Genomic DNA, 17,581 nt, shown 5'->3' with positions numbered 1-17,581 from the left:
GCCCTGATTAGAGAGCAGCTCTGCAATGAGGACAGGTTACAAGAGTTGGGGCTCTTCAGCCTGGAGAAGAGAAGGCTTCGAGAAGACCTTGTAGTAACCTTCCAGTATCTGAAAGGGGGCCTACAGGAAGGCTGGGGAGGGACTATTGACAAGGTCTTGTAGTGACAGGACAAGATGAGGAGTAATGGGTTTAAACTGGAAGAAGGGAGATTTAAACTAGAGTTTAGGAAGAAGTTCTTTACAATGAGGGTGGTGAAACACTGGAACAGGTTGCCCAGGGAGGAATACCTCCCTGGAGGTGTTCAAGGCCATGTTGGATGAGGCCTTGAGCAACCTGTTCTAGTGGAAGGTGTCCTTGCCTATGTCAGGGGGTTGGAACTGGATGACCTTTGTGGTCCCTTCCAACCTAAACCATTCTATGAATCTAGCATTGGACAAGATTTCCTGCAGGACTGTAGTGCATGGTTTTGGGAAGAGCATCAAGTGGTTGGACTGAATGTGGCCCCAGCAGCTGAGATTTTCTGGAGGGTGGAAAACCTGCTGCACATGCATGTGCAGCACAGGGTGCAAGTGCTACAGTCCTTCAGGGCATCTGCATGGATTCATAGATTCATAGATAGATAGCTTGGATGAGACCTTGAGCAACCTGTTCCAGTGGGCAGTGTCCCTGCCTATGGCAGGGGGTTGGAACTGGATGATCTTTGAGGTCCCTTCCAACCTAAACCATTCTATCCTATTTTAAAAGCAACAACCACCACTGTCATGTATAATGCTTTGCTTCCAGGAGGCTTCTAAGTATATAATTACAAAAAGAAATCCAACCACATACCTCTTTTGGATGCTCATTTCGTTTTTCCTCCAGCCATGTCTTTAGTAAGTGCATGTTTTCTGTATAACTGCTCCAGGAAGACAGGACTTTCTGTAGGGTTGTATTTACACTGGAAACGTAGTCTCTGCATACAGAAATCTTTGACTCCACTGTCTTAAAAAGTTTGCTAATTTCTTGAGGACTTTCAGCTAGGACATGAGAATATGGAATATCAATATACACTTGGGAACAGAGAGGTTAATTACATAGAAGCAATGCTTCACACAAAACATATGTGCCATTAAAATATGAGAACACATCAGTTCAGTGCAAATTGAAGTGTTCTTATCAGCTTATGTGCATGACCTTACCTAAGCCAGGATTGCTCATGTTTTTGTTCTTCAGATCTTCACAGATTTGAGTAGCTGTTTCTAGTTGCATTTCAAGTCTCTTCTCTTCAATGAAGTTCTGCCCAAAGTGAAAAGTAATCGGCATGGGTAAGACTAACACACATAGAACCAGGTAGGAAATGCAGTTTGAGATACAATTTTTGTGTGTTAATATGAGATGTGACCTGCAGGTTAAATGCAAATTGAGCAAACCCCATCTCATCTGTGCCCTTTAGATCTGATTTATTTCCTGCTTGTGCAGAGAATAACTTAGATGGGAACATTAACTCCTGAATTCCATTGTCTGAGTCACAGCCCTGCATGAGTCAGGTCTGTTTACTTTGAAAAGTTAAGGCCCTGGGGCAATATTGAGAAATGGCATCTAGAGCAAGTCAGACAGAGCTTAGTCATAGAAGTCCAGAAAGTGATGAAAGTGAAAGGTGGCTTTCCCTGCACACACAAATATTGATGTGCCTAGTTCCTGCCACAGACCAAGATGCACACTGGAGATAGAAAGGATAAGAGTGGAAGAAATGGGAGCAGAGGTGGTTTGAACACAAGAAACAAGAGTTGATCCTTAGCTCCCCTCTGAGCTCCATCTCACCTCAGAGCTCCCCACTCCTATAAACATCCTATCTAGCAGGTTACCAAACAACCTCTGCTGTGGCCATGACAAACCTAGGCCACTACTCAGCCAGGACAGCACATCATGGGAAAGCTCTTTATTCTGTTAGCTTGAGAAAGACTGTGGACCACAACTGTAGATATAACATGATACTAAATGTTAATGAAATCAACTGAATCAGTAAACTCAGAGTGAAGATTAACTCCCTACTTCCTTCTCACTACAGGGTAAAGTTAACACTGCTCAGGAAAAATGATATTTGACATAGCCTCTTTTGTCCTGCTTCCATAGTTCTCACGCTGGTGAAATTAGAATCATAGAATCAGTCAGGGTTGGAAGGGACCACATGGATCATCTAGTTCCAACTCCCCTGCCATAGACAGAGACACCTTACCCTAGACCAGGCTGGCCACAGTCTCAGCCAGTCTGGCCTTAAACAGGGGGGTTTTGGGAAGAGCATGGGGCCTCAACCACCTCCCTGGGCAACCCATTCCAGCCTCTCACCACTCTCGTCCTCAACAACTTCCTCCTCACATCCAGCCTGAACCTACCTACCTCCAGCTTTGCTCCATTCCCCCCAGTCCTGTCACTCCCTGTAAGCCTCAAAAGTCCCTCCCCAGCTTTTTTGTAGGACCCCTTCAGACACTGGAAGGCCACAAGAGGGTCACCTCGCAGTCTCCTCTTCTCCAGACTGAACAGCCCCAACTCTTTCAGTCTGTCCTCACAGCAGAGCTGCTCCAGCCCTCTGAGCATCCTTATGGCCCTTCCCTGGACACACTCCAGCATCTCCACATCCCTCTTGTAGCAGGGTCTCCAGAACTGGATGCAGTACTCCAGGTGGGGTCTCACCTGAGCAGGGTAGAAGGGGGCTACTAATCTAACTAAGGATTTGCCAGTCTGAAAGGCTTCCAAGAAACTCCTTAAAAATTCTACTAAGATGGAGTTCCAGGGGAGTCCCATTAACTAGAAATGAGGCAAAATAATGACATCAGCCTTTTCATTTCTCTGCTTCTATTTTTAATGCATTTTTGCAACTATTCAGGTTAAGACAACCTATCCCCTCCCATAGGTCTACTCATGGCATCATTTTAACAACTTGAGTCCAGAAGCTTAGCTAAGCTCAAAATATAACAAAATAAGACAATTTGTGATTCACCACGAAGAACATGGAGGTAAAGAAGCAAGAAAAGAATGAGGTAACAGCAGAAGGCTGCCAGCACTGCAAGTAATGGTTGTTTTGTCAGACAGCAACTACTGAACCATGTTAGAGAGGTTTGAGTTAGAGGGTGGCTGCTACTGATAGACCTATAAAAAGTGTGAAACAAATCTTCCCAATAAAGAATAAAAAAGGGCAGGGAGAAAATTCCAAGTAGTCACAGCTCATTCTTCTCCCAAGCTGAAGAAAGGAAGTGGGAAGGCATAAAGAAAACTTGTAAGAAAATTTACTTGTCCTGCTTTGCACAAATCCCAGATTTCACAAGTCTAGCATGCTTCTACCAACTACCACAGTACCTTGAGATGAGAAAAGAATCAAAGAGAAGTGAGGAAGAATTACTGTCAGAGTGTGATACAAACATTTTGAACTTACATTCCAATTTTCCAGCAGTGTTTCAACAGACTCTTTTGTCCCATATTTCATATCCCAGATATTCAGCTTTAGCATCACCTCACTGGCGATAGCTGAGCACAGTCCATAGTGGTATTCAAGAAACATATTGCAGCTTGTGGAGCAAATGTTGCTGAATCTGCAAACAGTGGAATGTTCCATAAGTTGACTCAAAAATCAATGGATATAGAAGGCATTGATGTATATGAATTTTAGCCTAAAAACTCAGAAATATGTATATAAAAACATTATTTTGTTACAAGAGGAGAATGTTAAGAAAACAATAGCTTGGCTTTTTGAGTAACAACACTGGCCAACTCAGTTTAGGATTGGGTATCCCTGCCCATGGCAGGGGGTTGGAACTAGATGCTCCTTGTGGTCCCTTCCAACCCTGACTGATTCTGTGAATTGGGATTGTTCAACTTGGAGAAAGCTCTGCTGAGACCTTATTGCAGCCTTTCAGTATTTAAAAGGGGCCTATAAGAAAGATGAGGACAATCTTTTCAGCAGGGCCTGTTGGGACAGGGCAAGAGGTGACTGTATAAAACTAAAAGAGGAGGTTTTAGAATGGGTATAAGGAAGACATTTCTTACAATAAGGGTAGTGAAACACTGGTTAACAGGTGGCCCACAGAGGTGGTGGATGCCCCATCCCTGGGAAACATTCAAGGTCAACTTGGATGGGGCTCTGCAAACCTGATCTAGTTGAAGATGTCCTTGCTTAGTGCAAGGGAATTGTACCAGATGACCCTTGGAGGTCCCTTCCAACCCTGACTGAGTCTGTAATACTGACTGTTGAATTTATGAAAAGCCTTAAATGTCCAGAACATGGGCATCTACCACCTGTATGTCAAAGGGCCTCAGGGTACAAAAACACCCTCCAACAGATGCATCAGACTGCACAACCTGTAGACCTCAGTGATTTTAAAAGGTGGAAACTAAAATCAGAGAATCCATGCTCCTGTGTTTCCCACCCCAGTGGGTGTTTTCTTTCCATGCTGATGAAAGACATCTGAAAAGTTTCTGCTAATGAGTTTCACCTTATAGACATAATTAGACATTCAGTGGACCACTGAATGAACCTGCCTATTCCACATAGCAGTCAAGTTGTACTTAGATGGAAAAAGCTCTTTTTCTGCAAGGTACAGAAAAATTATGTGTTTTGTTCAGAGTAGTAAAGCAAATCTATAGTAGAACTAGAACAAACATAGCCAAAGCAGAGGGAATTTGAGGATCACAACCTTCTTTTCATTTCATCTATCTTTTCAGGCAAAACTAGTGGCATATTCTTCTCATCTTCATTCTTAAATGATTGAAGAGTGTCCAAGTGAGAATCAAAATGATCCATCAAGCCCTGGGGAGAAAAAGACATAGAAAGCCATTCATTTTAATAATAAAGTATTTCCTTTGGGTAGCTGCAAGCCAACTGCTACTAACAATTCATCAAGCACAAAACAATCTCCCAGTATCTTTACCTACTAAAATGGAATGAAAGTATTACAGGATCACAGGACGTTAGGGGTTGGAAGGGACAAGAAGATCCTCAAGTCCAACCCCCCTGCCAGAGCAGGACAATACTATCTAACACATCACAGAGGAACACATCCAGACAGGCCTTGAAAGTCTCCAGAGAAGGAGACCCCACAACCTCTCATCACTTTCTGAAGTGCATATTTAGTGCATGACTACCTTATTTCTCTTATCATTGAGGAATGTGAATCTACACTATCCATGCTATCAGTTTTTTCTGCACTTTGAATATCATGAGCCAGCAATGTGCACTTGTGGCCAGGAGGGCCAATGCTATTCTGGGGTGTACTAGAAGGGGGGCAGCTAGCTGGTCGAGAGAGGTTCTCCTGCCCTCTACTCTGCCCTGGTGAGGCTGTATATAGAGCACTGTGTCCAGTTCTGGGGCCCCCCTAGTTCAAGAGGGACATAGAACTGCTTGAGAGAGTTCAGTGCAAAGCCATAAAGATGATTAAGGGAATGAAACATCTCTCTTAGGAGGAAAGACTGAGGGAGCTAAGGCTGTGCTGCTTGGAGAAGAGAAGACTGAGGGGTGAACTGATTAATGCTTATAAATACATAAAGGTGAGTGCCAGGAGGCTGGAGCCAGGCTCTGATTGGTGATGCCCAATGACAGGACAAGGGGCAATGGGTGGAAGCTGAGGCATAGGAAGCTTCATTTAAACATGAGGAGGATTTTTTTTTCCTTGTGAGGGTGACAGAACCCTGGAACAGGCTGCCCAGGGGGGTTGTCAAGTCCCCCTCTCTGAAGATATTCAAAACCCTCTTGGATGCGTTCCTGTGTGATCTGCTTCTTTAAATGAAACTACAGGGTGATTCAGCACATACTTAACTTTAAACACACAAACTTCATGAACTTACTGGAATGTAACCTTGAGCCAAGTGCTTTTCTGAATAGGTATGCATTAAGCATAGATTTAAAGATAAGGAGGTGATTATGCTGTGTTATTACTTAAAGAAAAAGTTGCAGGAACCACATAAAGAGAGTATCATCATTTAGTCATTCAGATGGTACTCAAATTTAATCTCACCCCAATGAAGTCAGAAACCTGCCTTACAGACCCATACAGTTACTTAATTAAATTCATCATTGTTCAAAGGTATGCTCAGAAGAGCTTTTCATCTTCAGAAGACAAACACATCCTCACTGCTTTCCAAAACATCAAATAGCAATTTCATAACAAGTGCTTTGCTAGGTCAGATTGAAGCAGAATGTTCCTTTGTGATCAGCATACCTTAAATATTACAATTTTTTCTCTGAAGACAAACATTGCTTTAAATGGGTCCTGCAAATCAGGCAAATCTTCTGCCTGCAGATGTTCTACCTCCTGAAGCCAAGCCTCAATGCTATCCAGAGGGGAGGGCAACATCTGGTCCAGCTTTGCTTTCCATTCATTAATCTTGAAAAGAAAAACAAGTGATTAAATTTCTCACTGTTATTCTTGTTCCCCATCCCCAAGATACTGACAGAAGCTCTATAAACTGATGCTATAGACATCTCATAAGAAGAAAAAACAGTCACCATTCAGAAAAGGAGCATGCAGTGAAGTCAGCTGCAAATCAGCTATGCTTACCTGAGACCCAAGTTTGCTCCCCAGGCTGTAACCTCTGTAACTCTACAGCAAATTTGGCAGTTGCTCTCTTGGGCTGGTGACCATCTCAAGGCCCAGCAACAGAGAAATTTACAATAAACTAGTTTCAAATTAGGAGAAACAGGAATGCTCTAGACAGCTTTCCATCATGGGGCACACAGAGGAACATCTCTTCCATAAAGAGCAATTAACAGCAGGACCCAGTACACCCCCCCTTGTGGCAGAGGGACCAACCTCACTACAAAGCACTGAGCAATCAGATCTCACTACACCACTACCCATGCCATCAGAAAGAATATATTAATATACTTTTCCTGGATTTGAGCCATAATTACATCCCAAAAGAACCTTTTAAGCATAAATAAGCCAAAAACTTTGATCAGAGCAGCGCTCAAAGATAACCAAACGCTGGCATGCTTTTCACGGACGTCTCGCAGTCCTGGTATTCAGGAGGAGGCAGAAGGGTAATACACAGTCACCTTCTGCCTCCTCTAGAATGCTGCACACCACTTGGTTTGTCTGCACTTCAGATTCAGGATCAATACCCCTTTAACCCATCCAAACAAAGTATCAACTTCCCACTTTTCCCTCTGCAAGTTCATGGGGTTGACTCAGGCTTCTTCATCAAAGGGACTCCCACTGGTAGTGTGAGCTAGAAATGCCTCTGACCTGAGAGATTAGTTTATCCCACTCTTCTCTCATCTGCTGCTGGCCTTCACTCAGCTCAGCTTCACTTCTCTTTGATGACAACACAGGCAGAAAGGCTTTTTTTTCTTGGCTAAATGATTCCATAAATGACATCATTTCCTAGGGATAAAAAGGAAAAGCAATTCATAAAAGACTTCAGATGGGAGCTTATGGAGCCAAGTAGTGCCTTTGAACACACTGACATGACTTCCATTGACTTCAAAGGGGGTGATGCATGGAAAGGCAAGATAGCAGGAAAGATGTACACTTGTCTCCAGGCAGTACTTGGGCCTGAAATTACAGGAGTCATTCACTAGCAAAATCTGCATTTAATATAATGTCAGTGCAGTAGAAGCATAGTTCTCTCCTCCCACCAACAGAAAGGGAAAATTCCTGCCTTCACAGTGCCTCATGGGGCATTTTATTACTAACTTTGGCTACAGAGAAAGCAAAGGAAACTTTACTTCAACATAATCTATAGCAAACTCCTCCACAACATCAGTTGAGTAAAACCTATTGTTATTATTATCACCAAAACAGCAAAAGTAATGATGTAGAGAGCCTGTGTGCTTGAATCTTGTCCAAGTCTTCACATAAGTCATTTCATTAAAAGGCACTACCTCATTCTCCAAAAAGAACAAAACCCCAAACCTTGCTGTGCTCAGAAACGAAGCAGCATGCATCATTTTCCTCACAGAAACCATTTTACCCAACCCTTCCCTCAATCACGTGAGGGCATTTACCAAATTTATTGTCAGAATTCCAAATCCAGTTTAAAAGTTTATTTAACATTTCAGCTTAGGCAGCAAAGATGAAAAGCAGTCTCAGAAACATCTCTTCACAGAGATAGTTAAATATGAAGTGCAACTTACTTTGTACTTTTGGTAGTACGTTTCATTCTCTGTGTCAACCAGCAACTTTGCTAACTTCTTCTCCTGTGCAGCCAACCAGCTCATGGCTTCCCTTACTTTTTCCTGGTAATTAGAGCAGAAAATTTCATTTTTCCATTTTGCAGGCCTTGTTTTCAATTTACACTGTGCCATGAAACAACAGACATTGAGCACATGACAAACCCTGTTCAAAGCTATTGAAAAACAAACAGTAATTCCTGGGGACTTTAATGAATTTTGGGTCAGATGCTAACATACAACATGGGCACTTTGATATATTAAGGCATCTTCAAAGATGATCCTGACTGCAGTCTTGCTGAAAGGAGATTACTAGGATGGAGACAGATGAATAACCAATTAATACATAAGCTGTGAAGGAGAACACAGAGAACAGAAAACTTGCAGCTGATTGGAATGGGCTGCCCAGGGAAGTGGTGGAGTCACCATCCCTGGAGGTGTTCAAGAGAAGACTGGATGAGGCGCTTAGTGCCATGGTCTAGTTGACTGGACAGAGCTGGGGGATAGGGTGGACTGGATGATCTTGGAGGTCTCTTCCAACCTGGTTGATTCTGTGATTCTACGTGATCTGTGACTGACAACAACTGCCCACTTTGCATGTGAGCTATTAACTTTAAAGCCAGTTGTTCTGCGCACTTGCAAATCCATCTGCCTCTACCCCTGCTTTTACATACAGACTGTAGAGCACACACAAAGACAACCAGGATTGAAAATGTTCTCAGTAATAGTTGAGTGGAAAAAAACCATCAATAAACCCTGCAATTCCACCTGTACCATCAAAAATCTATCATGCAGAGTTTTGACTTCTACACAGGAGTACCAAAACATTTAAGCTGTCAGTAGCTGAATCAGAGGATTTGCTATCTAAGTCAGGTTATAAACAGGGCCAAGAAAGTACTCATACTCTTAGTATCCATGATGCACACTCATTTCAAAATGCCAAAGTGCTGAACCACTGTGGTGGTAGGCTTGACAGAGCAACATGGGTTTATTCATTTCCAGACATGTTCCCCTGCCCCCCCACCCCTCCTTCTATGCTGGAGGAAGCAACTGTGGGAGGGGAGGGCAAAGCCCCAGCTTCACCTAATATGGTGAGGCCTGGCAAACTGCCATTCCAGTTGGCTAATCTATGTCCAATGCCCCATTAGTCTTGGGCTGGATATTGATAAAAGGGGATAAGCAGATCACAGTATCACACAGTATCATCAGGGTTGGAAGAGACCTCACAGATCATCAAGTCCAACCCTTTACCACAGAGCTCAAGGCTAGACCATGGCACCAAGTGCCACGTCCAACCTTGCCTTGAACTGCCCCAGGGACGGTGACTCCACCACCTCCCCGGGCAGCCCATTCCAGTGTCCAATGACTCTCTCAGTGAAGAACTTTCTCCTCACCTCAAGTCTAAATCTCCCCTGGCACAGCCTGAGGCTGTGTCCTCTTGTTCTGGCACTGGCCACCTGAGAGAAGAGAGCAACCTCCTCCTGGCCACAACCACCCCTCAGGTAGTTGTAGACAGCAATAAGGTCATCCCTGAGCCTCCTCTTCTCCAGGCTAACCAATCCCAGCTCCCTCAGCCTCTCCTCATAGGGCCTGTGCTCAAGGCCTCTCACCAGCCTTGTCGCCCTTCTCTGGACACACTCAAGCATCTCAGATAGCACAAGGGCTGCTGCCACCTCATTTTGCATCCTAAATTTGCCTGGAGACCTTACCAGCAACAGGCTCCAAATGCCTGCACATGACTGGCCTGCATAGCTCCACCATGACACTGTGCTAGGACTGCACATGGCAAAACATCCTGCCTGCACCTGAAAGTCTCCTGCTAAGACGAGAAATAATCCTGGAGATACACAGATCCTCCAGAGGAACCAGGAGACAAGGTCAGAGATCATCTGCCTCCTTTCCCCAGAAGCCTGGGAAGAATCAAGTCTCGGCAGCCAACAAGACAGAGTTCCACGTGCTCTGGGTACTGTCTGATTCATAATTTTGTGAGTAAATACCTAAAAGCCTCTTCCAGTACAATATTTGCATTTGCCACTTCAAGATCTAAGTGCCCAAGTTTTGCCTGTGTCCTGCGTGCATAAATTTCCAATCCCTGTGTTTTTGAACCTGTTAATAAGTTTCTGGCGAGTTTTAATGTTAATAAACAGTTTTCATTGTTATTAACAATCATTACCTGGACATCAACATTAATATAGATTATTAATTGTGCAGAAGCACATGACATACCTGCGTGTCTTCTTCCAACTCGTGCAAATTCCTGGAGTACTGCAAAAACTGAGCCACGTAAGTCATGATTGACTTTTCATCTGGATTCACAATGTCAACATCTACGAAAGCAAGCACATCATTTCCATAATCACACAGCCTTCTAGGCCAGATCATGTAACTGCATGCTACCCTGCAGTTATTACAACAAATTACCATAAACATGTTTATTTTGCAGCAGCTCAGCTAACATCTCATTGGCAGAAATAAATACACAGTGAACTTTTGAGTTTTTTTTCCCTTAGGAATATTTTAATATAACATGAGCCAGCAGTGTGCCCAGGTGGCCAAGAAGGCCAAAAACATCGTGGCCTGGATCAGAAATTATGTGACCAGCAGGAGTAGGGAGGTGATCATGCTCCTGTACTCAGCACTTTTGAGATCACACCTCAAGTACTGTGTCCAGTTTTGGTCACCACAGTACAGGAGGGACATTTTGGTGCTGGAGCAGGGGCAAAGAAGGGCAACGAGGCTGGTGAGAGGTCTGGAAAAAATGACCTATGAAGAGCAGCTGAGGGAACTGGGGGTGTTTAGTCTGGAGAAGAGGAGGCTGAAAGAGGACCTTATTGCCCTCTACAACTACCTAAAAGGAGGTTGTAGTGAGGCTGGAGCTGGTTTCTTCTCCCCAGTTACTAATGACAGGACAAGAGGAAATGGCCTCAAGCTGTGTCAGGGGAGGTTTAGGTTGGATGTTGGGAGGAAAATCTTTACTGAGCAGGTGGTCAGGCACTGGAACAGGCTGCCCAGGGAGGTGGTGGAGTCACCATCCCTGGAGGTGTTTAAAAGGAGAGCGGATGTGGCGCTTGAGGCTATGGTCTGGTGATTAAGGATGCTGGGATGAAGGTTGGGCAGGATGATCCTGGTGGTCCTTTCCAACCATAGCAAGTCATAGTGATTAGATGTTGTGCTGAGGGCTTTGGTTTAGTCAAGGACTTGTCAGTGTGAAACTAATGATTGGACTTGGTGATCTTGAAGGGCTTCTCCAATCTATGAAATTCTGTGGTTCTGTAAACATTATTAACTGATGAAAAAGTTTCTCCCATGAACAGGAGAGTTTCATGCCCTTTCTCCTGCATAATGTTTCTGCATTTGCTGCCAATTCAAAAGTCCTACGAATCCAAAGGACAGTCAGTGCTACAAAATGAAGAACCTCAGGTTTGGGGTAAACATCAATGTTTCATTTCAAATTCAAGCAGAGTCTTACTTTTCCCATATTATAAGTTCCCACATAAAGGATGATATTAATCTCCTTCCTTGATAATAAAGAGCTCCAAAAAAAGGCAGTTCATTTACCTTCAGGTTCAAGAAGCCGTGGAATATTCAGCTCCAGTTCTGCAACTCTGAAAGCCTCATTCAAGTTTTCTTTATTGCTTCTAGCTTTTGCCTGCTCCAAATCAACCAGACCTGGTCGTAAGGCTTGGATGATGGCTAAAAAAGGCAGTCCACTTCGCCAGCTTGACTTGAAATCAGTCACATTGATAGAGCCATGCCTACCCCAAAAATATTGGAAAGAAAATGTTACAGCCTGTTTCCTCAGAACAAGTTTAAAAAGGTAATATATTCAATAAACTATTTGATAATGTTTATATCAGCCTCATGACAATTCACTTCTAACCCAGACTGAAACCCATCCTTAACACAACTCAATTTACATTATAGTTTTTTTATTAATTATATATAATATATATAATATAATATAATATATAACTGAAGGGCTTGATAGAAGAAAAAAAAATCAAGGAATGCTGGTAAAAGGACCTCACAGACCAGATGCACATTGTGAGGGGGTCTGTGGCAAACCATAAAATATCAAACTTTGTAGAGATGTTTGTTTAGAGTAAGCTGTTGATAATATGCAAACCTAAACAAGGGCTACTGTAGAAGTGGCTGCAGTTATTGGAGATCTGTGATGTGCAATCTTGTAAAGACCCAGGCCTGCAGTGACAGTCTCAAGTTGTGCCAGGGTAGGTATAGGCTGGATGTTAGGAGGAAGTTCTTTCCAGGGAGAGTGATTTGCATTGGAATGGGCTGCCCAGGGAGGTGGTGGAGGCACCGTCCCTGGGGGTCTTCAAGAAAAGCCTGGCTGAGGCACTTAGTGTCATGGTCTGGTTGATTGGCTAGGGCTGGGTGCTAGGTTGGACTGAATGATCTTGGAGGTCTCTTCCAACCTGGTTGATTCTATGATTCTATGACTACGGAAAGCAGGAAGGAGATAAAGGAGAAGCAGATATCCTGACGTTAGCAATAAAGAAGGGTCTGCTGACCAGAGATGAAAAAGACCCTGTGAGGAAGACTGGGGGTAGGGTGTTCATCACAGATAATCACTCCAGACCACCAGGGTGGGTTGGAATTTGGGCAGGGAACGGAAAAATACCAATGTTAATGAACTCCAAGAAATAATTGTAATCATTCTACCTCTTACTATGAATATGCATGCTCTTGTAACATAAATTGTGGCTTGTGCCAGCATGGGGTGTGCAGGATTGATGGAGCAATCCTGCCTGCACCCAGTGCTGTAACAAAATATATCTACTTCATGAGTTTTGGGGTCCATTTCATAGAATCATAGAATCAACCAGGTTGGAAGAGACCTCCAAGATCATCCAGTCCAACCTATCCCCCAGCCCTAGCCAGTCAACTAGACCATGGCACTAAGTGCCTCAGCCAGGCTTTGCTTCAACACCTCCAGGGATGGTGCCTCCACCACCTCCCTGGGCAGCCCATTCCAATGCCAATCACTCTCTCTGTGAAGAACTTCTTCCTAACATCCAGCCTATACCTACCCTGGCACATCTTAAGACTGTGTCCCCTTGTTCTATCGCTGGTCAGGCTCACGTCAAAACATTTAAGGCCAAGATTGATACTAAAAGTACTGATAACATCTGCTAAGCTGCCCCTAGTGATAAAAAACCAGGGGGAAGTATAACCACATTTAGAGAAAAGCAGTTACACACCATTTATAAGCATGGAAAGAACTTACAGTGAACACTGTTCTTTTGCCCACAACAACAGAGCCTTTGTAGCAGACATCTTCCACCGTTCTTTAATTTTCGATCTTTTATTAGCTGACTGGATTGCCTTCGAAGAGGAATCCACAGCACTTGAACAATCAAGTGAAGGCTGATTGTAAGTACAAGCAAGCGTCCTGGCAAGTTCTTCAATCTATCACAGATGATGGGAGAATTAATCAGGCTTCAGTGAAAAATTCACAAGACATCAATGGCAGAAAAAAAAAACAACACAGAAAAACACAGAATGGACTCAATGACAGCTGCAGTTCCCTGCCCCCAGATGTCAGATCAGGACTTTTCTAATCTGAACTCTCTCATCATGAATTCCCTTCTGCAGGTGATTTTTTTTTTCCCCAAAGGAAACTTCCACTACCACTGCAGGTACCAGCAATGGCATCAACAGACCTTCTCACTCAGTGTGCTTTTCTGCCACTGAAAGCAGCCCATGGCAGCTGTTTTCTGCTGTCAGCACTGTCAGGCATTAGGTATGCTCAGAGTTTGCCCACTCACTCAGGGTGCAGGAAAATCTACTCCACATTTAGAGAAGTTTGGTTCAGGTAAAAATATAGGGCATAGGCTTGGAGTTTGCCCACTCAAGGTGCAGAAAAATCTACTCCAGAATTAGGGAAGTTTGGTTCAGGTCAAAATATAAGGCATAGGCTTGGAGTTTGCCCACTCAGGGTGAAGGAAAATCTACTCCAGAATTAGGGAAGTTTGGTTCAGGTCAAAATAAAAGGCATAGGCTTGGAGTTTGCCCACTCAGGGTGAAGGAAAATCTACTCCAGAATTAGGGAAGTTTGGTTCAGGTCAAAATATAAGGCATAGGCTTGGAGTTTGCCCACTCAGGGTGAAGGAAAATCTACTCCAGAATTAGGGAAGTTTGGTTCAGGTCAAAATAAAAGGCATAGGCTTGGAGTTTGCCCACTCCTCCAGGGTGCAGGAAAATCTACTCCAGAATTAGGGAAGTTTGGTTCAGGTAAAAATATAAGGCATAGGCTTGGAGTTTGCCCACTCCTCCAGGGTGCAGGAAAATCTACTCCAGAGTTAGGGAAGTTTGGTTCAGGTCAAAATATACAGCATAGGCTTGGATTTTGCCCACTCACTCAGGGTGCAGGAAAATCTACTCCACAGTTAGGGAAGTTTGGTTCAGGTAAAAATATAAGACATAGACTAAGATACAAAGTACCTCACAATCACAAACATAGACTACAGTAACATTATATAGTTCTGCTTCACAGTGTCCTCCTGAGCCCCAATTGCCAATTCACCTACATTAATTCACTGATGGGGACTTGTCAGAAGACAGTAATTTGGCTCCATCACTCTTTATAGGCCTACAACACGATTAAAGCAAAGGTCTTTGCTTTCAAACATCCCCAAAACTTCATACCACGCAAAATGCACACTGAGCATCTTGTATAAGAAACATCAGCATCGCTAAGACAGCCTGCATGGTATGAAAAACATAACAGCAGTAATTACACATCATGAGCACAGTCGATACTGAAGAGAGGGGCTGCCTCCGAAGAAGGTGAGTTGCATTGTGCTATTTGCTCAGTTTGGAGCTAAATCATGACAGGCCTTAGAAAAACAGGCAAAATTTAGCCTATTTTTTGACTAGTTACTTAAAAATCTCAGTATCTTTCCTTCCTCCCATTTGTTCATTAGGTTGTAATGCCATCACTGCACTGGTGAAGCAGCTCAGAGACCCAGAAAAGATGTGCTGCCACATCTCCTCCCTAAGCTGTCACTGCCAGATGTCACAAAACAATCTTCTGCTTTGTACCAATTCATCTTGTTTGGCAGACAAGTCAGTCAACACTTGGTGCTTTTATTGCTTTTCCCCTCTACTAAAAACCTCTCTTACATTGCTGAAATACTTACATGAAAATGAAATATAATTGTCCAAATGAGGCCGAGCACAATGGAAGGTTTTCCTTCAATAATGTCAGCAACATGAATATTTATGAGCTTGAGCTTGGGTGAAGGAAAAAAAAAAAAGGGTCATTGTTAACAAAGAAAATGTTCCACTATCTCAATGGGCTTTAGTTGTGAAGTTCAAAGTTAATACTCACTGATTTGCTCTTTAAAAATGTCAAAGCATTTTCTATGTTACTTCTGCAGCGGAAGGTATTGTTAGGTCCCTTTTCCCGGGGCTGTGCAGCAAAAAGAGAACAGGTCACATCCTTGGTTATAAACATTGGGTTTTATTTTGTACATTGATAAGGGAAGTCCTGCAAAGATTTGTTGGATCAGTGTGGGTTCAGAGCCAATGTAAGCATAAGTTGCTTGCAAACAGCTCTGATTCCAGAAGGATCATTCATAGAATCAACCAGGTTGGAAGAAATCTCCAAGATCGTTCAGTCCAACCTAGCACCCAGCCCTAGAAAATCAACCAGACCATGGCACTAAGTGCCTCAGCCAGGCTTTGGTTCAGCACCTTCAGGGACAGCAACTCCACCACCTCCCTGGGCAGCCCATTCCAATGCCAATCACTCTCTCTGTGAAGAACTTCCTCCTAACATCCAGCCTAGACAACCCCCAGCACTACTTGAGGCTGTTGCTGGTTGCCTGGCAGAAGAAACCAACCCCCAGCTGGCTACAGCCTCCCTTCATGTTGTTACAGACAGCAATGAGGTCACCCCTGAGCCTCCTCTTCTCCAGGCTGCACACCCCCAGCCCCCTCAGCCTCTCCTCACAGGGCTGTGCTCCAGGCCCCTCACCAGCTTTGTTGCCCTTCTCTGGACATGTTCCAGTATCTCAACATCTCTCTTGAATTGAGGAGCCCAGAACTGGACACAGCACTCAAGGGGGGAGTGCTGAGTACAGGGGAAGAATACCCTCTCTTGTCCTACTGGCCACACTGTTCCTGATCCAGGCCAGGATGCCATTGGCTCTCTTGGCCACCTGGGCACACTGCTGGCTCACGTTCAGCTACTCTCCACCAGTACCCCCAGGTCCCTCTCTGCCTGGCTGCTCTCCAGACACTCTGCCCCCAGCCTGCAGCGCTGCTTGAGGTTGCTGTGGCCAAAGTGCAGAACCCTGCACTTGGCCTTGTTCAATCTCATCCCATTGGCCTCTGCCCACCCATCCAGCCTCGCAAGGTCCCTCTGCAGAGCTCTCCTACCCTCCAACAGGTCCACACCTGCTCCTAGCTTGGTGTCATCTGCAAACTCACCTGGTTACAATTACAAATATCCAGAAATCTTTGCTGGATTTGACGAAGGATTGAGGTAATATTTTTATTACTGTATCTTACCAGATGTTGACCTGAAAGCACTTCCAACAGATCCAAAAGCAAATATCCTTGCTGTATGTCTGTATACAGGTCTGAGATTACATATGGATGTGTATGCTGCAAAATAAATTCCAGTGCTAGTCACACCTTCTTTGGTCATTTGCAATTCCATAAGGTAGAGAACATCAGGAATTATTGTTGAAAAAAATTAATGTTCCACATCCTTTATTTTTTCAGTAAACTGAAGTATAAATCCTGCAGCTAATCAGCCTTATTCTGCTGCTTCTAACACACTATGATGTTTCTCTCCTATTCCTCCTTACCCTGCTTCTACATTTTATAAAGGTTATTTTGGCCTGATTTTCATGTAGTTATACTCTTCAAGGAGTTACATACCAAAAGACCCCAAAACTGAAAAAGGGGAAGTTAAGAAAAGCAGTTAATTCATATTTAGACTTCCTAATCAATATACCCCAAGCACTAATTTGACTACAGAGCTCAACAAATAGACCCTCACTCTTTTCATTCGCTTGCAGATCACACAAATCTAGCATGAGCTCAGCAGGTTCTGGTCAAGAGAAGACTAAAATAGGATTTTTATTTGAACCTGAGCAAATTAAAGTCTCAGCACACACTGCATGAGCCACTTGGAGAAAGCTTAAAGAGAACCTACACTAGTCTGTGGTTTGTCTTAATACTTACCAGCCACTTAGGTCATTCCATTAAGCACATGTTCTTGGGATGCATAATAGAATAATACTTATTTAAACACAGTAAAACTAATTATAAATACTGAGCCTCATAAAACCCCGTGGCACAATCCATCACAAGTATATTTTACCACATCAGCAAGAAAGATACTGTTACCTACTTATGTACATTACAGTACCACAGTATCATCAAGGTTGGAAGAGACCTCACAGATC

The 17,581-nt window shown here is 43.6% G+C and overlaps 1 protein-coding gene across 1 annotated transcript in view; it reads right to left on the bottom strand.

Moving 5' to 3' along the window:
• The window catches only part of LOC135182850 (nesprin-2-like), a 277,205-nt gene that overhangs the window by 219,256 nt on the left and 40,368 nt on the right, over positions 1 to 17,581 (bottom strand). Inside the window, exons 4-16 of the mRNA XM_064157392.1 lie at positions 16,677 to 16,772; positions 15,493 to 15,573; positions 15,302 to 15,394; positions 13,387 to 13,568; positions 11,700 to 11,896; positions 10,368 to 10,468; positions 8,106 to 8,207; positions 7,216 to 7,353; positions 6,190 to 6,354; positions 4,669 to 4,781; positions 3,411 to 3,567; positions 1,180 to 1,276; positions 830 to 1,017 (exon numbers count right to left, since the gene is read on the bottom strand). Of these exons, the coding sequence (XP_064013462.1) occupies positions 830 to 1,017; positions 1,180 to 1,276; positions 3,411 to 3,567; positions 4,669 to 4,781; positions 6,190 to 6,354; positions 7,216 to 7,353; positions 8,106 to 8,207; positions 10,368 to 10,468; positions 11,700 to 11,896; positions 13,387 to 13,568; positions 15,302 to 15,394; positions 15,493 to 15,573; positions 16,677 to 16,772 (1,710 nt within the window). The remainder of the gene's footprint in view (positions 1 to 829; positions 1,018 to 1,179; positions 1,277 to 3,410; positions 3,568 to 4,668; positions 4,782 to 6,189; positions 6,355 to 7,215; positions 7,354 to 8,105; positions 8,208 to 10,367; positions 10,469 to 11,699; positions 11,897 to 13,386; positions 13,569 to 15,301; positions 15,395 to 15,492; positions 15,574 to 16,676; positions 16,773 to 17,581) is intronic.

The sequence above is a fragment of the Pogoniulus pusillus genome, chromosome 1 (genome assembly GCF_015220805.1).
Source record: "Pogoniulus pusillus isolate bPogPus1 chromosome 1, bPogPus1.pri, whole genome shotgun sequence".
NCBI lineage: Eukaryota > Metazoa > Chordata > Aves > Piciformes > Lybiidae > Pogoniulus > Pogoniulus pusillus.
This window is presented reverse-complemented; position numbering and strand designations above follow the sequence as displayed.